Source organism: Ambystoma mexicanum, chromosome 8, assembly GCF_040938575.1.
Source record: "Ambystoma mexicanum isolate Mex_15411 chromosome 8, UKY_AmexF1_1, whole genome shotgun sequence".
NCBI lineage: Eukaryota > Metazoa > Chordata > Amphibia > Caudata > Ambystomatidae > Ambystoma > Ambystoma mexicanum.
The window spans coordinates 959,960,661-959,979,344 of NC_090929.1; the positions used below are offsets into that span (position 1 = coordinate 959,960,661).

Below are 18,684 nucleotides of genomic sequence, written 5' to 3' on the forward strand. Positions count from 1 at the left end.
AAAATATATTCAAACACAAACATTCATACACATCCGACACACCCCCCTACCCCCGCATCTCAACATACACACAAAATACATTCAAACACAAACATTCATACACATCCGACACAACCCTCCACCCCCCATCGCAACATACACACACAAACATAAAGCAAAACAAACCCGACACACAAACACAAACAGACCACTTACCGGAGACGTGCTGGAAGGCAGGTAAGCGGCAGGTAAGCTGGAACGCTGGAATCGTACTACGGCTGGCGCGGTCCAAGGCTGAAATGCCTTCCGGCATCAAGCCTTATGGACCACGCCAGATGTAGTGCTGGCCCTCCATTGGTGCAGCACACAGGCATTATGTGGCTCGTAGGAGCGACGTGATGCGTGTGTGTGCTGAGCCAATGAGGGCCAGTGTTTTCACCGGCCGGAAGACAACAAAGACTTTCCTAATGGAGGGCGGCCCGAAAGGGCATGGCGGGCCGCAACTGGCCCGCGGGCCGTATGTTGTGCACCCATGGTCTGGATACAGGACTACGCAGAACTGAGCTGCACCGGACACAGTGTGCCTGTATGGACAGGCACAATGCAAACAAAACATTTCGCACACTGATCTAAATTCACAAGTGTGTAGCATTACAAAATATTAGAAGGGATGCAAGTAGTCCGTTCCCAGGGGTCTTATTTCATTTGAAAGCACATGTGGGATTACAGAAGAGGGCCCAGGGTAAGGGACGTCATCCATGTCTCACTGTTTCACCCCGCTTCTTGGCCAGTTGGTGTCCTGTAGTTACAGAACAGTTACCTGTGGCCAATTCTGTTTTTAACACCCCTACAACGCCCACAGTTAGTTCTGTTGCATTGTGTTAATTCCCCACCAGTCACGTTAGGCCAACATGTGTATTTAGACGTGATAGGCAACACAACTTTTAAACTTTCAATGGCCACTTGACGTGCATGTCACAGGAAAAGATTATTTTTTTTAACTGGCTTTCATTAACATTTCACTCACTCAAGAGGATGAAAAGAGTTACCCCCTTAACTAATGGGGGCAAAGCTGGGCTGTCCCAGCATGCACCCCAAAAGCCAAAACGCCTATGTGTGCTTCTAATAAGGTGCAATAGCCAATAACCAAGCGGAAACAAATGGCACGCGACTGAACCCGAAACCTTACATCAAGATTTGCAGAAAGAACAAACTGCACATCGTAAATCAAGCCCCGGCACATGAGTTGTAGCACGTTCCACTGATCTACCCTTCACCAAACATTAATTATGACAATAAAACGAGCGCTCAATATGTTTAACACGACGCCTGCTGACAAGAAAGATGCGTATCCCGTGCTGAACATTTCAGACAAGCAAAACCAGAGCAATGCTTGCACGGCTGCATTTGGGATCCTACAGCACCAGTCTATTACCATGACGCGTGCCGCAGCACATTGAGGCATGAAAAACAGCCTTTCATGCTAGATATCATGTGACAGCACATGTAACATTTATGCCCCTACGAAGGAAGCATGAACACACATAAGCACCCTGGGAGACTCCCGTATCCAATGACAAAGCTCAGAATGCAGTATGAACACTCATTGGCATCCTGGGAGGCTCCTGTAGCCAATGAAAATGCTCAGAATGCAGGCTGCATCCAGAAAGGAAGGAGGCTTCTGTAGCCATTGACAATGCTTTGAATGCAGGATAACACACATTAGCACCCTGGGAGGCTCCCGTAGCCAATGAAAATGCTCAGAATGCAGGATGAACACACGTTAGCATCCTGGGAGTGTCCTGTATCCAATGACAATGCTCAGAATGCAGGATGAACACACATAAACACCCTGGGAGGCTCCCGTAGGCAATGATAATGCTCAGAATTCAGGCAGTATCCACAAAGGAAGGAGGCTCCTGTAGTCAATGACAATGCTCAGAATGCAGGATGAACACTCATTGGCATCCTGGGAGGCTCCTGTAGCCAATGAAAATGCTCAGAATGCAGGCTGTATCCACAAAGGAAGGAGGCTTCTGTAGCCAATGACAATGCTCAGAATGCAGGATGAACACATATTAGCACCCTGGGAGGCCCCGTAGCCAATAAAAATGCTCAGAATGCAGGCTGTATCCACAAAGGAAGGAGGCTTCTGTAGCCAATGACAATGCTCAGAATGCAGGATGAACACTCATTAGCACCCTGGGAGGCTCCTGCAGCCAATGAAAATGCTCAGAATGCAGGATGAACACATATTAGCACCCTGGGAGGCCCCGTAGCCAATAAAAATGCTCAGAATGCAGGCTATATTCACAAAGGAAAGCCAGCGTTGCGAGTACTTTACTTAGTGACGGGCTCTTCCGTTCCCGGGTCCCTGCTCTCCCTTTCCATTAGCACCCGTGTCCATCTTCATGCTTGTAAACATCTCTTTAGTACACCCTATGCATGGCTATCATGTCCTCCTGTGAATGGCAACCCCCTTCATTTTCCTTATCCTCATGCACGTGCTCTTTAAAGTTGTGTACCTTGATTTGGGTCTGTGGGCCAAGAAAGATGCCAGCAGGCCCTCCATATTAAGCTCCATGCCAACAATGAATGGATCCGGTCAGACATTCAAGAGCAGATTCATGGCAGCTTGGCCTTCTACTATATCATGAGAAACTTCGCGTTCATGTATTTTGTTGAATAGTTTTAATTTCAACAAGTACACCAGTGGCACCAACTTGCAGAATGACATAGCATGCAGGCTAAGCTGTTTCTTCAAAGGGATGCAGTAAAGAACACGTTATCCAATATTTGTGGATGTTAAGTATGCACCCCCCATTTGCCTGCTCTAGGCACTGCAATAGACGGTCGCCACGGTGCATTATTCTTGCAGAAGCTCCACCATATGGAGGTTTGAATTCCAACATCAGCATTGCAGGTTCCAGATGGTTGTCCGGGAAGTGGTGGCATGGCTTTCACTTTCCCAATATATTTCAGGCACTGCATGAATGCCTAACGTGGGCACATATCTTCTGGTCTACACTTAGCATCCCATCAAGTGGCAGAAACTAGTGACAAAGGAGGTCACCAAAAAAGGTCGAGGGTGGGCAAAGGAGAGAATGTGCATGGCTTTGCATAGCTTGAGGGCAGCTACTACATTGGGCCTGTTTTTCAGCTGCCACTAAGACCACTTGAAAACCCTAAGGCGTGAGTCTATGTGCCACAATCCCTACAGAGGTGTTTTATTTTTTCAACATTCGACATCAGTCATCAACACTGAAAATGGACTTCCTGGCTAAAGGCACTGTGCAGCGTCAGGTGGCGAGATAAAGGTATGTTTTTTCTTTCTTTTAACAACAACAACAAAAAATTAGCACCGTGTAGGGAGCTACCCGGGTGCTAATGGCGATATGCCCCTCAGTGGCTCGGCCCAGTCTGAAGGTAACGGCCCACCACCCTTGTTAAGGGACCCTTGCTGCACTGGTATGACGTCCTTTCATTGCCAGGCTTTTAAACGTGCACATTCCATCAATGTGCTCATCGTTTTTTGTTGGGGGGGGAAGGGCAAATAAGGGTTTGGGCAGGTGGGCAATAGTAAAAAAATAATTGTGGGTGGGGGGTTTGGGGGACCCCCCAAAAATTAAAAAAAACGATGAGCACATTCGATGGAATGTGCACGTTTAAAAGCCTGGCAATGTAAAAGCAGGTGATGAAATGACATGGAACCACTGCGCTTGGGCCCTTAACGTGGGCGGTGGGCCGTTTCCTACAGGGTGGGCCCGCCACAGAAGGGCATATCACCTCAATATAAATCCATGAATCATATGTCATGTGACATGCATGTCTGTCCGAAGCAAGCATGGACACAAAATGTGCCATCAGATGCCATACGATGGCAGGTTTCCCCCAAGAACTATAAATCGAATGTGTCACCAGATCGGAAGTAACACCACATATATACGACAATTGGGGAGCCTAAAAGAACTGCAACCTGGTAAAAGTTATCCTATCTACACTACACAGGGCAGGAGTTTGGAAAGTTAGAAAATCCACCTAAAATACAGATTAAATGACACTGCCCGCGACCAGACTATTGTTTTGTTTCCTGAAAAGAGTGGGTTTCTGAATCTATAACCTCGCCTTGGAATTGGTTATTGTTTTTGTTCGTCCACACTTTTGCTTTGTATTCCTGTTGGATGTGTGCTACCTATTCTCTATGGAGTCATCTTCAGTGCTTGTTTTGGATACCGTGGTCTTCCTGGTGCTTTTCCCCCATTCTTTAGGCCGATGGCCTGCCGTCGGGTTAGGTCCATCTAATTGGTATATTTTGGTTGTTTCTTTTTGTCGCGCTTCGTTCCGTCGTACAGTTCCCTGATCTGCGGACTTAGAGCTCAGGGGTGCATCATTTCATCAAATAGGTGTATTGCTACTAGTAAAAACCCTAGGTAGGTCTTACTTTATTATGCTGATTAAAGCATACCCATTTCCATCTAGCTTTTATAATCAGTTTTGTTTTGTCTGCCTCTGCAGCCTGGGGTTTTCCTGTACTTTGATGAGAGTTTTCCTCCTGCCTTTTTCTTTCTCCTTGCGGCTCGCTGTTCTTTTGGAGAGCAATTTGTGGTAGAACATCCAATGTGTGTACAAGTCTGCCAAACCGAGACATCCGACAGATAAAAGTGCCCCCCATTACTCATTGGCTAACAATGTAGATATCACCCCTCTGTCGGGGGTGTACATGGCTGGTAACGGCCCGTTAGCCAGTGCCTAGGCCGGCCCGAGCAAAGCATTACCAGCCATGTACACGCAAACAAGGGGGTGATTGCTATTCGCACCCATCTCCGTCTGGGATGTGAATTGTTTTTTTTTGTTTTCATGGGAGAACCGGGATTCACGCGTATTGTGCAAGCCCAATCTCCAGTGAAAAAAAAGATGGCTGCCACCATAACTAGTCACTTTTTTGTTTCCATGACAGGTGCCCGGTATGGAAGGGCACACCTGGATCACTCCCGTCCAGCAGGTAATGGGGAGGGACAGAGGGGGCGTGTGTGAAAGTTGCGAGATGTCTGGGTGAGGCTCTGGGGGCATGGGTAGCCAACATGCAGAGGCTCCCTGTTGCCTCCCCACAATCAAGATGGTGCCACCTGGGGAAGGATCTCGGGTGGCTGGAAAATGTGGGCGGTACCCACTGTGTTTCAGCCTACTGATTGGCTGAGTGCCCTTCCCCATGTGCCAATATGGTCTAATCCATATGCCAAGCTTACAAGAGATACAAAACATGTTAATTTATAGTAACTCAAGTAAGATTCGCTGGTTCCCATTTGTTAATTGTTCCATTATTTGGACCTAGTAGTTTAATTACTTAAAGGCATTGTTAAGAACTGGCTTCTAGGAACACATGCAGCAGATGGAGACAAATGGGAAATAGACACCTGTTAACATTTTCCTGCAAATATAACAAAAGCATCAACTTTGGAAAATTGCTTCATATAGTGCCTGGAACTAAGAGAACATTTGTATATAACACGATTGGGGTTTAACATATTACATATTAACACCATCTATGGTAAAAGAGACACAGAGATATTTATGAGTGCAGGGTCCCAATGAAATTGAGACATTAGTACATTATTTATTTTTCTATCCATTGTAATGGTTTATACGTAATGGCACATTAATTTCTCTTCTGAGAAATGAACAGTTTTGGCAATTCAAACCAGCCCTATTTTATCTTACGATGGCAGAGGAGGAACGTGTCGCCTGGGCACTAAATAAATACCTGGCTACGGCAGCACAAATTAGACAAAACCTTGTTACAGTCCGTCAATAAATGTTGTTATTCAATTTTGATGGGAGAATGTAAGAGCGACAAGCTGAAAGAGAAGCTAAGAAGTATGTGACAAGGCCAGTACAATGACCTTGTCAAGAAGGGGGTGAAGCACTCGCAGCTAAAGATGGAAAGTCTACAGGGAAATCTAAAATCCGTCTTGACCGTGAGGAGAATGGCGAGCGGCGGGAAGACCCCAAACCCTGACCCCTCTGCATGTGTTGGAAAGTGTGTATGCAGACAGCTTTACATTCAGACCATACCATGACGAATGGCTAACCGGTTTTCTCATCTTTTGCAGGAACATCACGCCTGAATGAGATGACTGGAGAGCCGAACAAACCGAAGGGTGAGCAAGCAAGGGAGAAAGGGAGAGAGACCTCTGTATGCAAACCTACCACGCGCCCGATGCGCTGCAGCCAACCACGATGAAGAGAGAGAACGTTTCCCAACATGGGAAAGACAAACCTCGCACAGCTCCCAACCCAGACAATCAACTCATGCTACACGCATAGGTCCCCCAAGACCACTGGGCACCAGAAGGGGAGAAGGACCTCCAATCCCTCCAAAGTCTTACCGTGAGACCCCAAGGAACAGGGCTCCGAAAGATGAACATAAACATAGGGCTTCACAGGCCGCCAGCCTCAATTAATGACAAGCAAGTGCAGAGGAAGTGGGTGGGCTTTAGCACTCTACTTATAACTTTTCATTACAGATACATGCCACAGTTGGGGAGGACAGGGCCAAAATGGCCAGGGAGAGTTATCCAATCTCAGTACAGTGAGTGGTACTCCAGCCAGGGACAGGAAGTAGAAGGTGTGGGTTATTTGGGTGAGGTCGGAGGTGGAGGATGACCAGGAGATCAGCAGGAGGAAGGAAGGAAGGTGCGGGCAGAGTGCAGAGCTAATATTTTGAACTAATGAGGTATTGGCTTAGGAGTGAAAGCGGTTCTGCAGTTTGAATGTTTGTGTTTGTGTGGCAAGTCTTTAGGCAAATTAGTATAGGGAGCATTTGGAAGTGAATGGAAGTGAGTGAAAGGAAGGTCTGTGTAGTAGTAGGAGGAGGAGAGTACTAGTACGAGGAAAATACTAGTAATAGAAGGAGAAGAGTAGTAGTAGGAGAAGGGGAGTAGTAGTAGGTGGGACAGTAGTTATGGGAGGTGGAGAGTAATAGGAGGAGAAGGAGAGTAGTAGTAGGTGGGCCAGTAGTAGTGGGAGGTGGAGAGTAGTAGTACGAGACGGAGAGTAGTAGTAGGAGGAGAGTATTAGTGGTAGAGGAGGATGAGAGTAGTGTGGAATAGTAGTAGGGGGAATAGTAGAGTGGAGTGGGAGGAGAAGTAATATTAAAGGATGGAGGAAAGATCAGGAGGAGTGAAACATTGGAGGGACATCAGAGCAGAGGGAGCAGTAAACAGTAAGTAGTAGAGGGGGGGTGAAAGTAGTGTGGAGTAGTAGTAGAGTGGAGTGGGAGGAGAAGTAATATTAAAGGATGGAGGAAAGATCAGGAGGAGTGAAACATTGGAGGGACGTCAGAACAGAGAGAGGAGTGAACAGTAAGTAGTCAGAGTAGAGAGGCAGAGGTGAGAGTGGCCATGTGAGTGTAGTCTGACTCAAACCAGATTAAATGGCAGGTACTTCCCCCATACCATTAAATCATTAACCCTTGGATAGAGTAGGGACAGTTAGGGAGTCACTGCAGGAGAATAGAGAGCCAGAGTACCAGGGAATACATGTAGCTGAAGGCAGAAGGGGTTAACATCTGTAGCTCTGAGCAGGGGTCCTGGACGCCATGGTTAGGGAGGAGGGTCAAATTCTACCAGGAGATGGAGGGACGGCCCTTGAGCACACAAATAAGAAATAAAAACCCTTGAACTGACTGTATGATTCGGAGTGATTTTCTTTGCCGCCTGTGAAGTAGTAGAATACAATTTAGGTGTTATAGAAAAAATAATGAAATAGCTGTCTGCGGTGCTACCTAAACGGTGCAGAGTGACATCTAATGCCGGTTTTTCTAATTGTATTTTAATTGAATGTAATTTAGTTTTAACAGTTATTACATGCATTATATTGATTCTCTTTGGATGTTTTGTGTCCAAATATGGTTTAGAGCATCATTATACCCTTCACATGGCGGGAGCTGTGCTGCATCCAAAACAGGCTTGTAGCGCTGTAACAAATGGTAACACCTATCCTTTTTAAACCGAGGAAGATAAAAGAAGTATACGTTGGCCCTCAATAGTTGATGCAAGCCCTGTGCAACGAAACAAATCACCCGATTCTTGTGGCCCATGCACCGATCCATCACCGGAGATAAAAAAATCTGGGAATTATTTTCGATATGGAACTTAGGTTAAACAGAAAGGTAGCTATGATATCTAAATCCTGATTTTTCTACTTAAGAAGCGTAAAGCGTCTACATGCTTCCTTTAGTTAATTTTCCCCAGAAAGTAATAGCTGTTAGTTAATGTCTTTGTTTTTTACTGATTTGATTTTTTGTGTCAATAACATCTATCCTGGACTCTCAGCCAAGCTGCTGTCATGATTGCAAAGAGTTAAAAACGCAGCGGCAAACAGGCTCCTTAAACTGGGCAAATATGATCACACATCATCTGGCCTGAGCTCTCTCAAATGGATCATAGTAAAGCATGCATTGGCAAAGCCAACAGTTTGGGCTTTTAAAGGAAAAGGCATTTGCCTACACTACCTCCCACTACCCCTACACACACCTATACATACCCATTAAAAAACCGATAAAATTCTGGTCATACAAAAGTGGAAGACCAATGTGATCACTTTAAAATATAAGCGGGTAAAAACATGTGATACGTCTAACACTCATTTACGTCTAAAAAAGTGATAAACAAGCCAAAACTATTGGCTTTATCAATGCTTGTTTATAATAGGACTTCAGTGCATAAATCAAGTGGCTGAAGGCACACTTGGTTAAAATATTTATTTTACGCAGAAGCGCTTTCACAACTGCAATTACGTTGTTAATTCTCTTTAGACTGCTTAGAAATAACACTGACATGCTTACGTTTGATGCTACTGTCTGCTAGAGCTAGCTAAAATAGACCCAAGACGATGTGTTTTGGGTGTCGAAGGGCAGGTAGCAGGTGGGAATGGCTATATGGATCATCATGGCCATGGGAAGTCAATAGGTGGGTAAATAACCAAGCAACACTCATAAGCCCCATATCCATCCTCACATGCCATCTCCCTACTAGCTATACTCAATAATTTCAGTTTATAGGCAAACTTTAAATATAATAGCCAAAATTCAAAACGAGAGATTTTAGAACCATGTGCCTAGTCCATAAAAGCTTGCAGGATCTTAAACAACCCTTTCTCTCTTTAACTCTACCGTCCACCCGATCCTTAAGGCCGCAAGCTGACAGAAAAATCTGAGGACCCGTCAACAAAAGAGAGAAGGTTGTTCCTGCTCTGTGCTTGCTGAGAAACAGTGGAATTCTCTACCTATACCTTTATGGATTGAGAGGAACCATTTGACGTTTGGGAGATTGCTTTAAGACATATCATTTTGATCTAATCGGATCTCCATTACATCTTTTACATATAGACCCGTGCAACCATTCTACATTGACCTCTACAGTTCTACGATGCCTTCAGGAGAACAGACAAGCTTTACACAACCACAAATACCAATACCTTTCCAGTAACTAGGCAACGTGTGGTGCAGTTGGTGGATGACTGTCCACATTTTGTCCTGTCTGTGCCGAGTGCCCCTCTACTCCACTAATGGCACTGAAAACTGAGTGGCACTGATTACAGTCATTTGTTTATTTAATTTATAGGACATTTCTATGGCGTCTCTACACAAGTGTTTCCAGGCGCCACAAGGCAAAAATACTAGGCCTTGTGATATTCTTACTGTGCAAGTGCACAAAACAAAAGTGCAAAGGAGGGTGAAGGTAGGGGCAGGGCTAGGGAGGGGACAAGGGGTGAGGGGAAGAAGTGCAGGAGTGGGGGGCCCAGGGGAGCTGAGCAAGTGCTGAAGGGGGCCACAAAGGCAAGTGCAGGGGAAGTGGTAAGGGAAAAGTGTGATGATGGGTTGGACTCGAATCAGGCTAGTCCAGGAAGGGTGCCTGAGGGTAAGTGGTGTTGGGGATACTGATGGGGACTGGTCAAGGAGGGCCTGACCCCTGTTAAGGACTCTTAAGGGAACAGGCACCAGTCACAGCTGCAGAGGGATGTTAGCACGGGAGGGTGGGAAGCAAGGAGGAGGAAACAAGGTAAGTCTTGAGAAGTTTCCAGAACTTAAGAAGATCCAGCTCAAGTCAGAGGGGGGCAGGGAGGCCATTCCAGAGGGAGGCTCCTACAGAGGAAAGGGATTTCCCTCCCACTCTCTGCTTGAAGAAGCGTCTGACCTGCAGAGAGTTGGAGCTAGAGGAGGATGAGCTCTCCCAGGGATGTATTTAGGGAGAGAAAGATGGGTGTAGAGAAGTCCCTGGCCCCAGAGAGCCTTATGTGGATAATGCAAAGGGTCTTGAATTTGCTACATTCGGCTACCAGGAGCCAGTGGAGAGATGCAGTTCCTGGGCTTGAGGCCAATGATAAGTCTTGCAGCCCTATTCTGGATTAGTTGAAGAGGATGTAGGGAAGAGGGGGGTAGATTGAGGAAGAGGCTGTTGCAGGAGTGCAGCCTAGAGAGGACCAGAGATCTGGAGGTATTGAGCTTCTGGGTAATGTGAGGAAAGCGAGAATGTCTCTGAGGAGTGGGAGCTGAAGATTTGACTTATTGGCAAGGTCTGTGATGTGCGGAGAGAAGGAGACAGAGGAGTCAAAGATGACCCCAAGATTTTTAGCCTCACAGGAGGGAGAGGGGACCCGAGGAGGGTGGCCAGAGAGTGGGGAGGAAGCAGGGAGCAGGTGTCCCAATGAAAAGGATCTCTGTCTTACTGGCATTAAGGCAGAGATCATCAGCGGAGCATCATGCGTGAATAGCAGCCATGCATCAGGTAAGAGAGAGAAAGGGGAGGAGGTAGAGGTGGAAGCTTAAAGGAAGGCTAAGTGTCAGCATAACACTGGAAGTGAGGAGAGACGGTGGAAATGAAGTGGGCCAGGGGGACAAAGTAGATGTCGAGGAGCCATGGTAATAGGACAGAACCATGAGAGATGCCACAGGGAGAGAGTGAGTTAGAGGAAAGGAAAGTGCCCAACTGCACTTTGGAGGGTCGATTTGAAAGGAAGGAAGTCAGCCATGCCAGTGCCCGGTCTGTGATGCTTAGGGTATCACAGAGCGGATTTATGAGGATGGCATGATTGACCGTGTCAAAGGCAGAAGAAAGATCTAGGATGATCAGAATAGAGGGAGAGTGAGAATCCATCCAGATTTGAGAGCAGGTCTTCACAGGTGTTCAGGAGAGCAGTTTCTGTGCCTCTGGATGCTCTGAAGCCAGACTGGTGGTCGTGGAAGTCGCTAGTCAATTCCGTGTGGTGGGTCAGCTAGGGGATGACCAACTTCTCCATCAGTTTGCCCAAGAAAGGGGTGATAGAGATAGGGCAATTTTAGGAGAGGGTGCACAAGAAAGTGCTTGAGGGGTTGTGGGAAATACCCAGTGGCAAAGGAGTGGCTATATAGGTCAGCCAAGGGGCGAAAGAGGAGATATTATCTTTGATAGTTCTGGAAGAGTAGGGGAGCACCTGATCGGAGGAGACTTTCATAGATCAGACTACTTTAAAGACCTTGTCCGGTGCAATGGGAGAGAAGGAGGAGAGAGTGGGGGGATGGGGGCACAGGAGGCAAGAGAAGAGGGGTGTGGAGAGAGGAGTAGATGACAGTGAGGACAGGATGTCCTGAGGTTTGGTGGGAGGTAGGTGCAGTGCAGAGGGCATGGTAGGGGAGGGGAGAGGAGAAGCCTGCAGTAGGATTGGCAAGTTCCTTGCAGATGTTGAAAAGTTCAACCATGTTGTTTGATGCCCCAGAGATGCAGGCTTGGACAGGAGCCCTCTTCCTGGAGAGGATGATGAGACGGAACTTCCTTTGGAGCAGTCGACAGGCCCGTTTGTCAGAGTATGTACCTGAATACTGCCACTTCCGCTCGGCAGCTTTGCATTTCCGTTTCAAAGCTGCCAGGTCGGAATCATATCAAGAGTTGCATTTGGATGCAGGCTACAGGCGGATCCTCATGGCAGGGGCAAGGATGTCCAGAGTGTTAGAGATGGAGATATGGCGGCTAGCAAGTGTAGAGTGTGTAGAAGTGGCATGTGCCAGTGTGTGTTTAAGGCGCAGTGAACAGGTGGTTTGGCAAGCCCCTGTGTATTGGTGCGCCCCATGCAGGCTGCATGCCACAAGAAAAAGGGGAAATGCCAAATATAACAAGGTCCTGCATGTGCCAGCTGAGTGCACCCACCTGCAGAGGTGCAGCAAAGCCAGAGTCAAACAGACTCTGGTACACATACTTAAGCATGCCTGCTGAACTCGTGACCTGCACCTGGAACCAAAGCTGCATGGCTGATGCCTGCATCCCACACCTGAGCCACCAACCCTGTTGCAGTTGTGCAGTCAGTTATTGCAGTAGTGGAGTGGCACTGATAGCATGTAGGCTGACTATAGCAGTGGGTTGATATGACTAGCAGGAGTGCCCAGCACTGTCACCTTCTAGCTCATTCTTAATAATGAAACTGAATAACTAGCACAGTAGTATCAAGTGCAATGAATTAATTATAGTCAAGACATACACTGGTTACATTAAAGACATGGAATGTCTTCTTCTTAGTAAAGACAACTAGCCACAGATTATTGAAAACAAAAAGTAGTTTGGATTATGTAAAATATATTTGCAGTAAAACAATATATACAATAAATATTCTCGAATGTCATCAGACAGGAAGCTCCAATTCATTAAGATGTAACAATAAGAGTAACACTTCTCAACATCATAGTGTGATGCAGGAAGAAATCACACAGGACATACATTAGTAGACATGCACAACAGTCAATATAAAATGCATTCAGCACTGGAAATTAAAGGGTATACAATCCTTAAAGAGAGTCCTAAGTGAAACAATCCCTAGAAAGAATATTCCAATATCGCAAATAACAACCACTATGGTCATAGTTCTATATCAAGCATACATGAATTCCACTTGACACTCCCCTCTTTTTTCACCTTCGACTGTATTAGACCACAGCGTCTGTGAGTTAATAGGACATGCCACTATTAATGTTAATGTAACTAGCACAGTGGTTACAAAGTGCCAAACACGGTTGTTGCTTGAGGTGGAACTAAGAATGACTTTTAAAAAAGTTGCAAAAAAAACCCACAATAAGTATCGGGGCTCAGCCCTGGCAAACACCCCCACACGTTAAGCGTGGACGTTTTCTTCTTATATTTCATGGAACGAGCCTTGTACCCTACTCCAATATTGCCCCCAGCTGTCTTTATTGCTTACAGCCACCAGTCTGTGCTTCATCGTAACACACATATATCCATCGCCTTAACAACCTGGCTGCAATCTACCAGCCTGTCACCATTAACAGGGGGCAGGTAACTAGCTGTGCATCATAACATTAGGTCGGGGTGTACTTAGCAGCTTTCAGCTCGAACTAAATGCGTCTGCTTTGACTAATAAAACAGGCCATGCACGCAGCAGGGGATCCGTTTTCTTCAGAGAAACATATTTTCATTTCTGTCAGTCGCACAGCTTTCAATTACGTTCTTTTATTATCAAAAGTAGCTCATAAACTATTCACCACAGGTGGGACGGAAAGCTGTGCCCTTTGCTGTAATGCATGAAACATTTTCCCATGATGCTCTCTTGCTGTCAGAACGTTAGTGGATTAGGGTCACTTTCTGACATTCCTTCCCAACATTTCCTTTTTTTTTAAGGATGTCCTTCTAGATACCTGCTGAAGAGAAATGGACTTTGGGTACATCTTGCCTAGACAAATAACTGCCTCTCTGTCTGGCATATCCTGAGATAAGGACTGGCACATTTGGAGGCAGAGCAATTTCCCCAAAAGCCAGTGCCTCAAATAGGCAAGATGGCGGGGTCAGTAATATGTCATTAACATGATTGACACTCGCTCAGACCTAACCAGCCAATCAGGAAACAGCTAACGGCAAGTCCGGCTCCCACCATGTCATATCAAGGGCTGGCCTGCTCTTACCTTTTCATAATATTGCAGTTCGTAGTCGAGGATGACTCCATTGGGCTGGTCTGGCTGAGACCATGTTAATGTGATGGTGTCAGGGGTCCGACTGACCTGGTGCATGATGGAAACACTGGAGGGAGCTGGGAAGGGGGGGGGGGAATAGCAGAAATAAAGGCACCAGAAAGAGGAAGGGAATGCAAGGTTCAGGAGGGAAAAGCGAGAGGAAGGCCAATGTAAAGAATGGAAGAAAGAAATAAGAGTGAAACAATGAGAGGGGAAATGGGAAAAGATTTAAAAAATCGATGAGAGAAGAAAAGGTATGGCATCAGAAAAATGTAGCAACAAAAAGGGGCAGTGGCAGGTCATTGACATAAAGTGAGAGAGGGAGAAAGAGAAAGAGGACAGACATGAGGGGAATAAAAACAAAAAAGAGACGTTCACATTAGTTTTGTTTTCAACAATGTCTAAAACAGCATACCAAGTGCAATACAACATGAAATGTTAACACAATTTTCAATTAAGGAAAGAAGCTGGCACGAGGAAAGGAGTGAGCCATGCAAAACCCTTCCCTGCATACTGTACAGTAATGCCAACGTGTACGCAAGCAGCATTTTGTGAAAACAAGCAACACAATTTAAAATGTAAGCCATTTCAAAACTCAATAAAAGATCAACTATACTAGCCTGATCCTTGGCTGCGTATTTGTCAGCACATTAATCCTTGGAGTATTACGGCTGCTTGGTCGATAGAAACATGCCCTTCTCAGTGTTTCTTTTCTAATGATGACAGCCCTGTGCATACAATGCATGCAGCACAGAGCCTAGAAAAAAGGAGCTGGCGCCGCGTCGGCTGTTGCTGCCACTGCCTCTGAGGCCAGGGTTAACAGAAGCAGGAGCATGGGTTGGAATGGGAATGGCAGGGGGAGCTGGTGTTACCCTGGCAGCCCAGAAAATGACCTCCATTCCCTGGCAACATCCCCTCTCCCGCTTCTTTCGCGGCCCCTGCTGTGTTTTACAGCACAAGCTGCAGACAGAGGGAAGGGACACCATCCCATCCCTTGACTTGATTTTAGCTATTTTCATCCGGCTTTGCCACAGAGATTGCTAGGGACTGGAGGGATGCTGGTAGATGGAGGGGAAATCATTCCTCATGCAGCCCTTTCCTCTTCTTCGTCAGTGTGGAGATTGATTGTAGCTGAAGTGATGTCAGGGGTGAGCAGGCCTCCTGCGTGTTCTCCCGGTCTTCCTCTTGTGTGTTACAGAAGGAGATATGGGAGGAGTGAGGAGTTATCCTCTTATTTTCCTCCACTCCAGCCCTTTCCTCTTCTTCCTTAGTCCTTGGTACAAAGATTGGTTTGGCTGAAGTGATGTCAGGGGTGAGCAGGCCTCCAACGTGTTCTACCGTTCTTCCTAAATTGTGTTTCCTGGAGGAGCTCTGAGAAGAGTGAGGAGTCGTCTTCTCATTTTCCTCCACTCCAGCCCTTTCCTCTTCTTCCTTAGTCCTTGGTACAGAGATTGGTTTGGCTGAAGTGATGTCAGGGGTGAGCAGGTCTCCAACGTGTTCTCCCGTTCTTCCTAAATTGTGTTTCCTGGAGGAGCCCTGAGAAGAGTGAGGAGTCCTCGTCTCATTTTCCTCCACTTCAGCCCTTCCATCTTATTTGTTGGTCTTTGTCACTGAGATTGGTAGTGGATGAAGTGATGTCAGGGGTAAGCAGGCCTCCAACGTGTTCTCCTGGGGCTGCTGTGTGTAACAGGAGCCGATTTGGGAAGAGGGAGAAGTCCTCCTCACCTTTTGCTTCCTGTCAGCCCCTTTCTCTTCATCGTCAGTTCTTGGCAAAGCCATTGATAGTGGTTGAACTGATGTCGGGGGTGAGCAAGCCTCCAAAGTGTTTTCAGGGGGATCCTGCTGTGTGCTCCAGGAGGACGCCTAGGAAGAGGGATGAGAAGATAACCGTGCCATTCTCTTAACTGCAGCACTTTCATCTGCTTCTTCCGTCCTTGCGACAGAGATTGGTAGCTGCTGAAGGGATGTCAGAGATGAGAAGGCTTCACTCTACATTCTGTTCTAACTGAATGGGAACCACGCGAGAAGTGATGCAAAGCCGGCTTTCTAAACACTAACACTGCAGCTCCTTCCCCCACCCCCTTGCCAATCTAGAGGGCGAGTAGCCGAGTAGAATACTGACATGTTCAGGCAGCGGACACTATCAGAGATTGGAGCCAGCTACCTCTCCCTGCAGACATGAATAGGCCAATGTTCTAATTAAGCAATAACCCAGAATGGATGGCATTACCAGTCGGTAATGGCCCGAGGCCCAAGTTTCGCTCCGCTCTTAATGCCAGTCACCATGCTATGGGGCCGTAACGTGGACACTGGTGCCATCACCAAGCAGTAATGTTGTCCTACTGAGAAGTTTATAGGTATGAGAACCATAATATCGTGTTCAGGAGCTAGAAGCCTTTTTTTAAGTTATGGAGCATCGCAGTGTCCATTGCACACGTTTTTACAAAACTACAAACGTAGATGGCTGCAGTGGAAGAATTGAGATGGAGACTACTCTAAACTCCATCTCCCTTTCCATGGTGGCCATCATAGAAGGGACAGACAGACAGGGACGGGAGGTGGCTGCATGTAAAAGGTAAATACAGGGGCTGGGAGAGGGTGGGGTGGTGCTAGTCAGTGGTTGAGTTCCTTGATCATGTCACAGGATACATGCTACCTTTGCAATAACCTCCCGGAGGGTGGGATGTAGTGGACAGAAAGGGCCCTTCAATCTCAAGAATGAATCGCAGGGCATAACTGAGAGCTGCAGTGGCATTTGCAGCAGGTTCAGCCCACCCCAAGGTGATTGGCACAATTACCACCCCAGTAAAACATATAGGATGCTAATAGTTTCCTGGTAGCTTGACGCATATGAGGTGATGGCATATGGCAAAGGTGAGTTGAAAAATGTTTGCTTATCAAAAACTGTTGCAAGGAGGTTGTGTGGGAAGTGAGGGGAAAAAAACACCTGCGGCAAGCAATAAGATTGTTCGAACAGCAGTCTTGCACCAGCGGTTAATGCCTAGAATCTGAGCGTTCCCATTAGCTCACACCCCCAACCAATGATCTCATAAGAGATTTTGCCACCTTCCCAAATGCAATTGCCACTTTTGTGATAGACGGTGTGACAGTTGTTCAGTGGAAAATCGTGTCATTTTTAGGTTGGTTCATTCAGTTAATGTTTCAAGATGGCGTCGCGGGGGCCTGCACCAGAGGCTCCATATAAACGCTAGGAAACTGCATAAAGGAATTTACAGCAAACTGTATTTATTTTATTTTAATTCTTTTGTCTAGCTCTGACCCTACCTAAAGAGTCTCAAAGTGCCTTACATGCTTCCAAAGTTCAGAAGGTGGGAGGTAAAACAGAAGTTACAACGTTGTTCAGGACAGGATAGTAAGAAAGGCAAGACAGGCGACGGCAGGGGAGTGTGTGTGGCTGTATTAGGATGGGGACAGAGGTATGTGTTGAGGCTATTTTAGAAAGTGGTGATGGAGGGTGCAGTGAGGATTATAAGTGGTATGGTGTTCCAGGCTCAGGGTGCCAACTAGGTGATTGCTTGTTTTTGTGCCCCTCTTAGTTTGCAGAGTGGAACGCATAGAAGATGTTGGATATCTTGTCTGGTGTTTGTGTGGCTGGCGGGTTGCAGTTTTTTGTGGAGCTATTACGGGGTATTGAGGTGGATGGCTTTATAGCCAATAGAGAGTCCTTTGCAAGACATTCTTTGGGATATGCGAGCCAGTGGTGCTGACAACCAGTAGCACTGATGTGTGAGTGTTTGGGTAGGTGCAGGACGAATCTTGCTACTGCACTCTCCGTGGCTTCCATGGGGTTGAAGGTGCTGTTGGGGAGTCTGATAAATGGAGCGTTCCAATAGTCCAGCTTGGATAGAACTAGTGCCTGAACCACGGTGTGTAAGTGGGAGGGGGGGGAAGGATTTTTCTTGTCTTTCATAGAAGGGGAAGTTGTAGGTAGGAAAACAGGAAATGAACATTCATTTAAAACTTCATTGCGAGGCAGCTCCCTGTTGGTTACATGTCTTTATATCGAAAATGTTGCAGTGACAGAAACATAATAGAGTATTTCTTAACGAAAACCTTTATACCGAATGCATTTTTTTGGGGGGGTCACCCCCCAAACCCTCATTTACCACCCTTAAAAAATCCACCCTAAACGTTTCCTGAAAAAATTAAGCCTTTCCGCCACCCCAAAATGCATTCAGTATAAATGTTTTTGTTATAAAATGCACGATATATGTTTCTTTCACTATAACATTTTCGATATAAACACTGTATACCCTCCCTGTTGAGATAGACAGAGGTCTTGAAAGCAGATCAACATTACTCTCCACCTCTATCTGCTGTCACACTGCAATCAATTCTTTGAATATAAGACTTCTTGAATGTTGGTTTTGGTTGTTGTGCGCATGTTCAGGAACACATTAAAATATTCCCGGGGCTTACAATGAAAATGGTAACTCTGTGTAGGCAAATGATTGGCATAGTGCATGCTCTCGGCTAAAACATAGTTCATCACCCTGTCTATGACCGCATTTTATAATGTCAATATAAGCAGGACAGATCCTCGAAGTACATCTTCCATTTCTACTGCCAGGCAGATGCCAAACACGTATCGCCACTCACGTAGGCTGAGCGTTCTCGGTATTAAAAATCACATATTGCATAAAGAAGTGCTGTTTCGGTAGAGAGGCGGAGTGAAAAGGAGGAAATTGGAAAGG

At 46.3% G+C, this 18,684-nt stretch overlaps 1 protein-coding gene across 6 annotated transcripts in view; it reads right to left on the bottom strand.

The window, feature by feature from the left end:
- Positions 1 to 18,684, bottom strand: part of EPHB2 (EPH receptor B2) — a 935,811-nt gene that overhangs the window by 111,528 nt on the left and 805,599 nt on the right. For all 6 annotated transcript variants that reach the window (XM_069610867.1, XM_069610866.1, XM_069610865.1 and 3 more), the window contains exon 6: positions 13,922 to 14,046. In XM_069610867.1, coding sequence (XP_069466968.1) covers positions 13,922 to 14,046 — 125 coding nt within the window. The remainder of the gene's footprint in view (positions 1 to 13,921; positions 14,047 to 18,684) is intronic.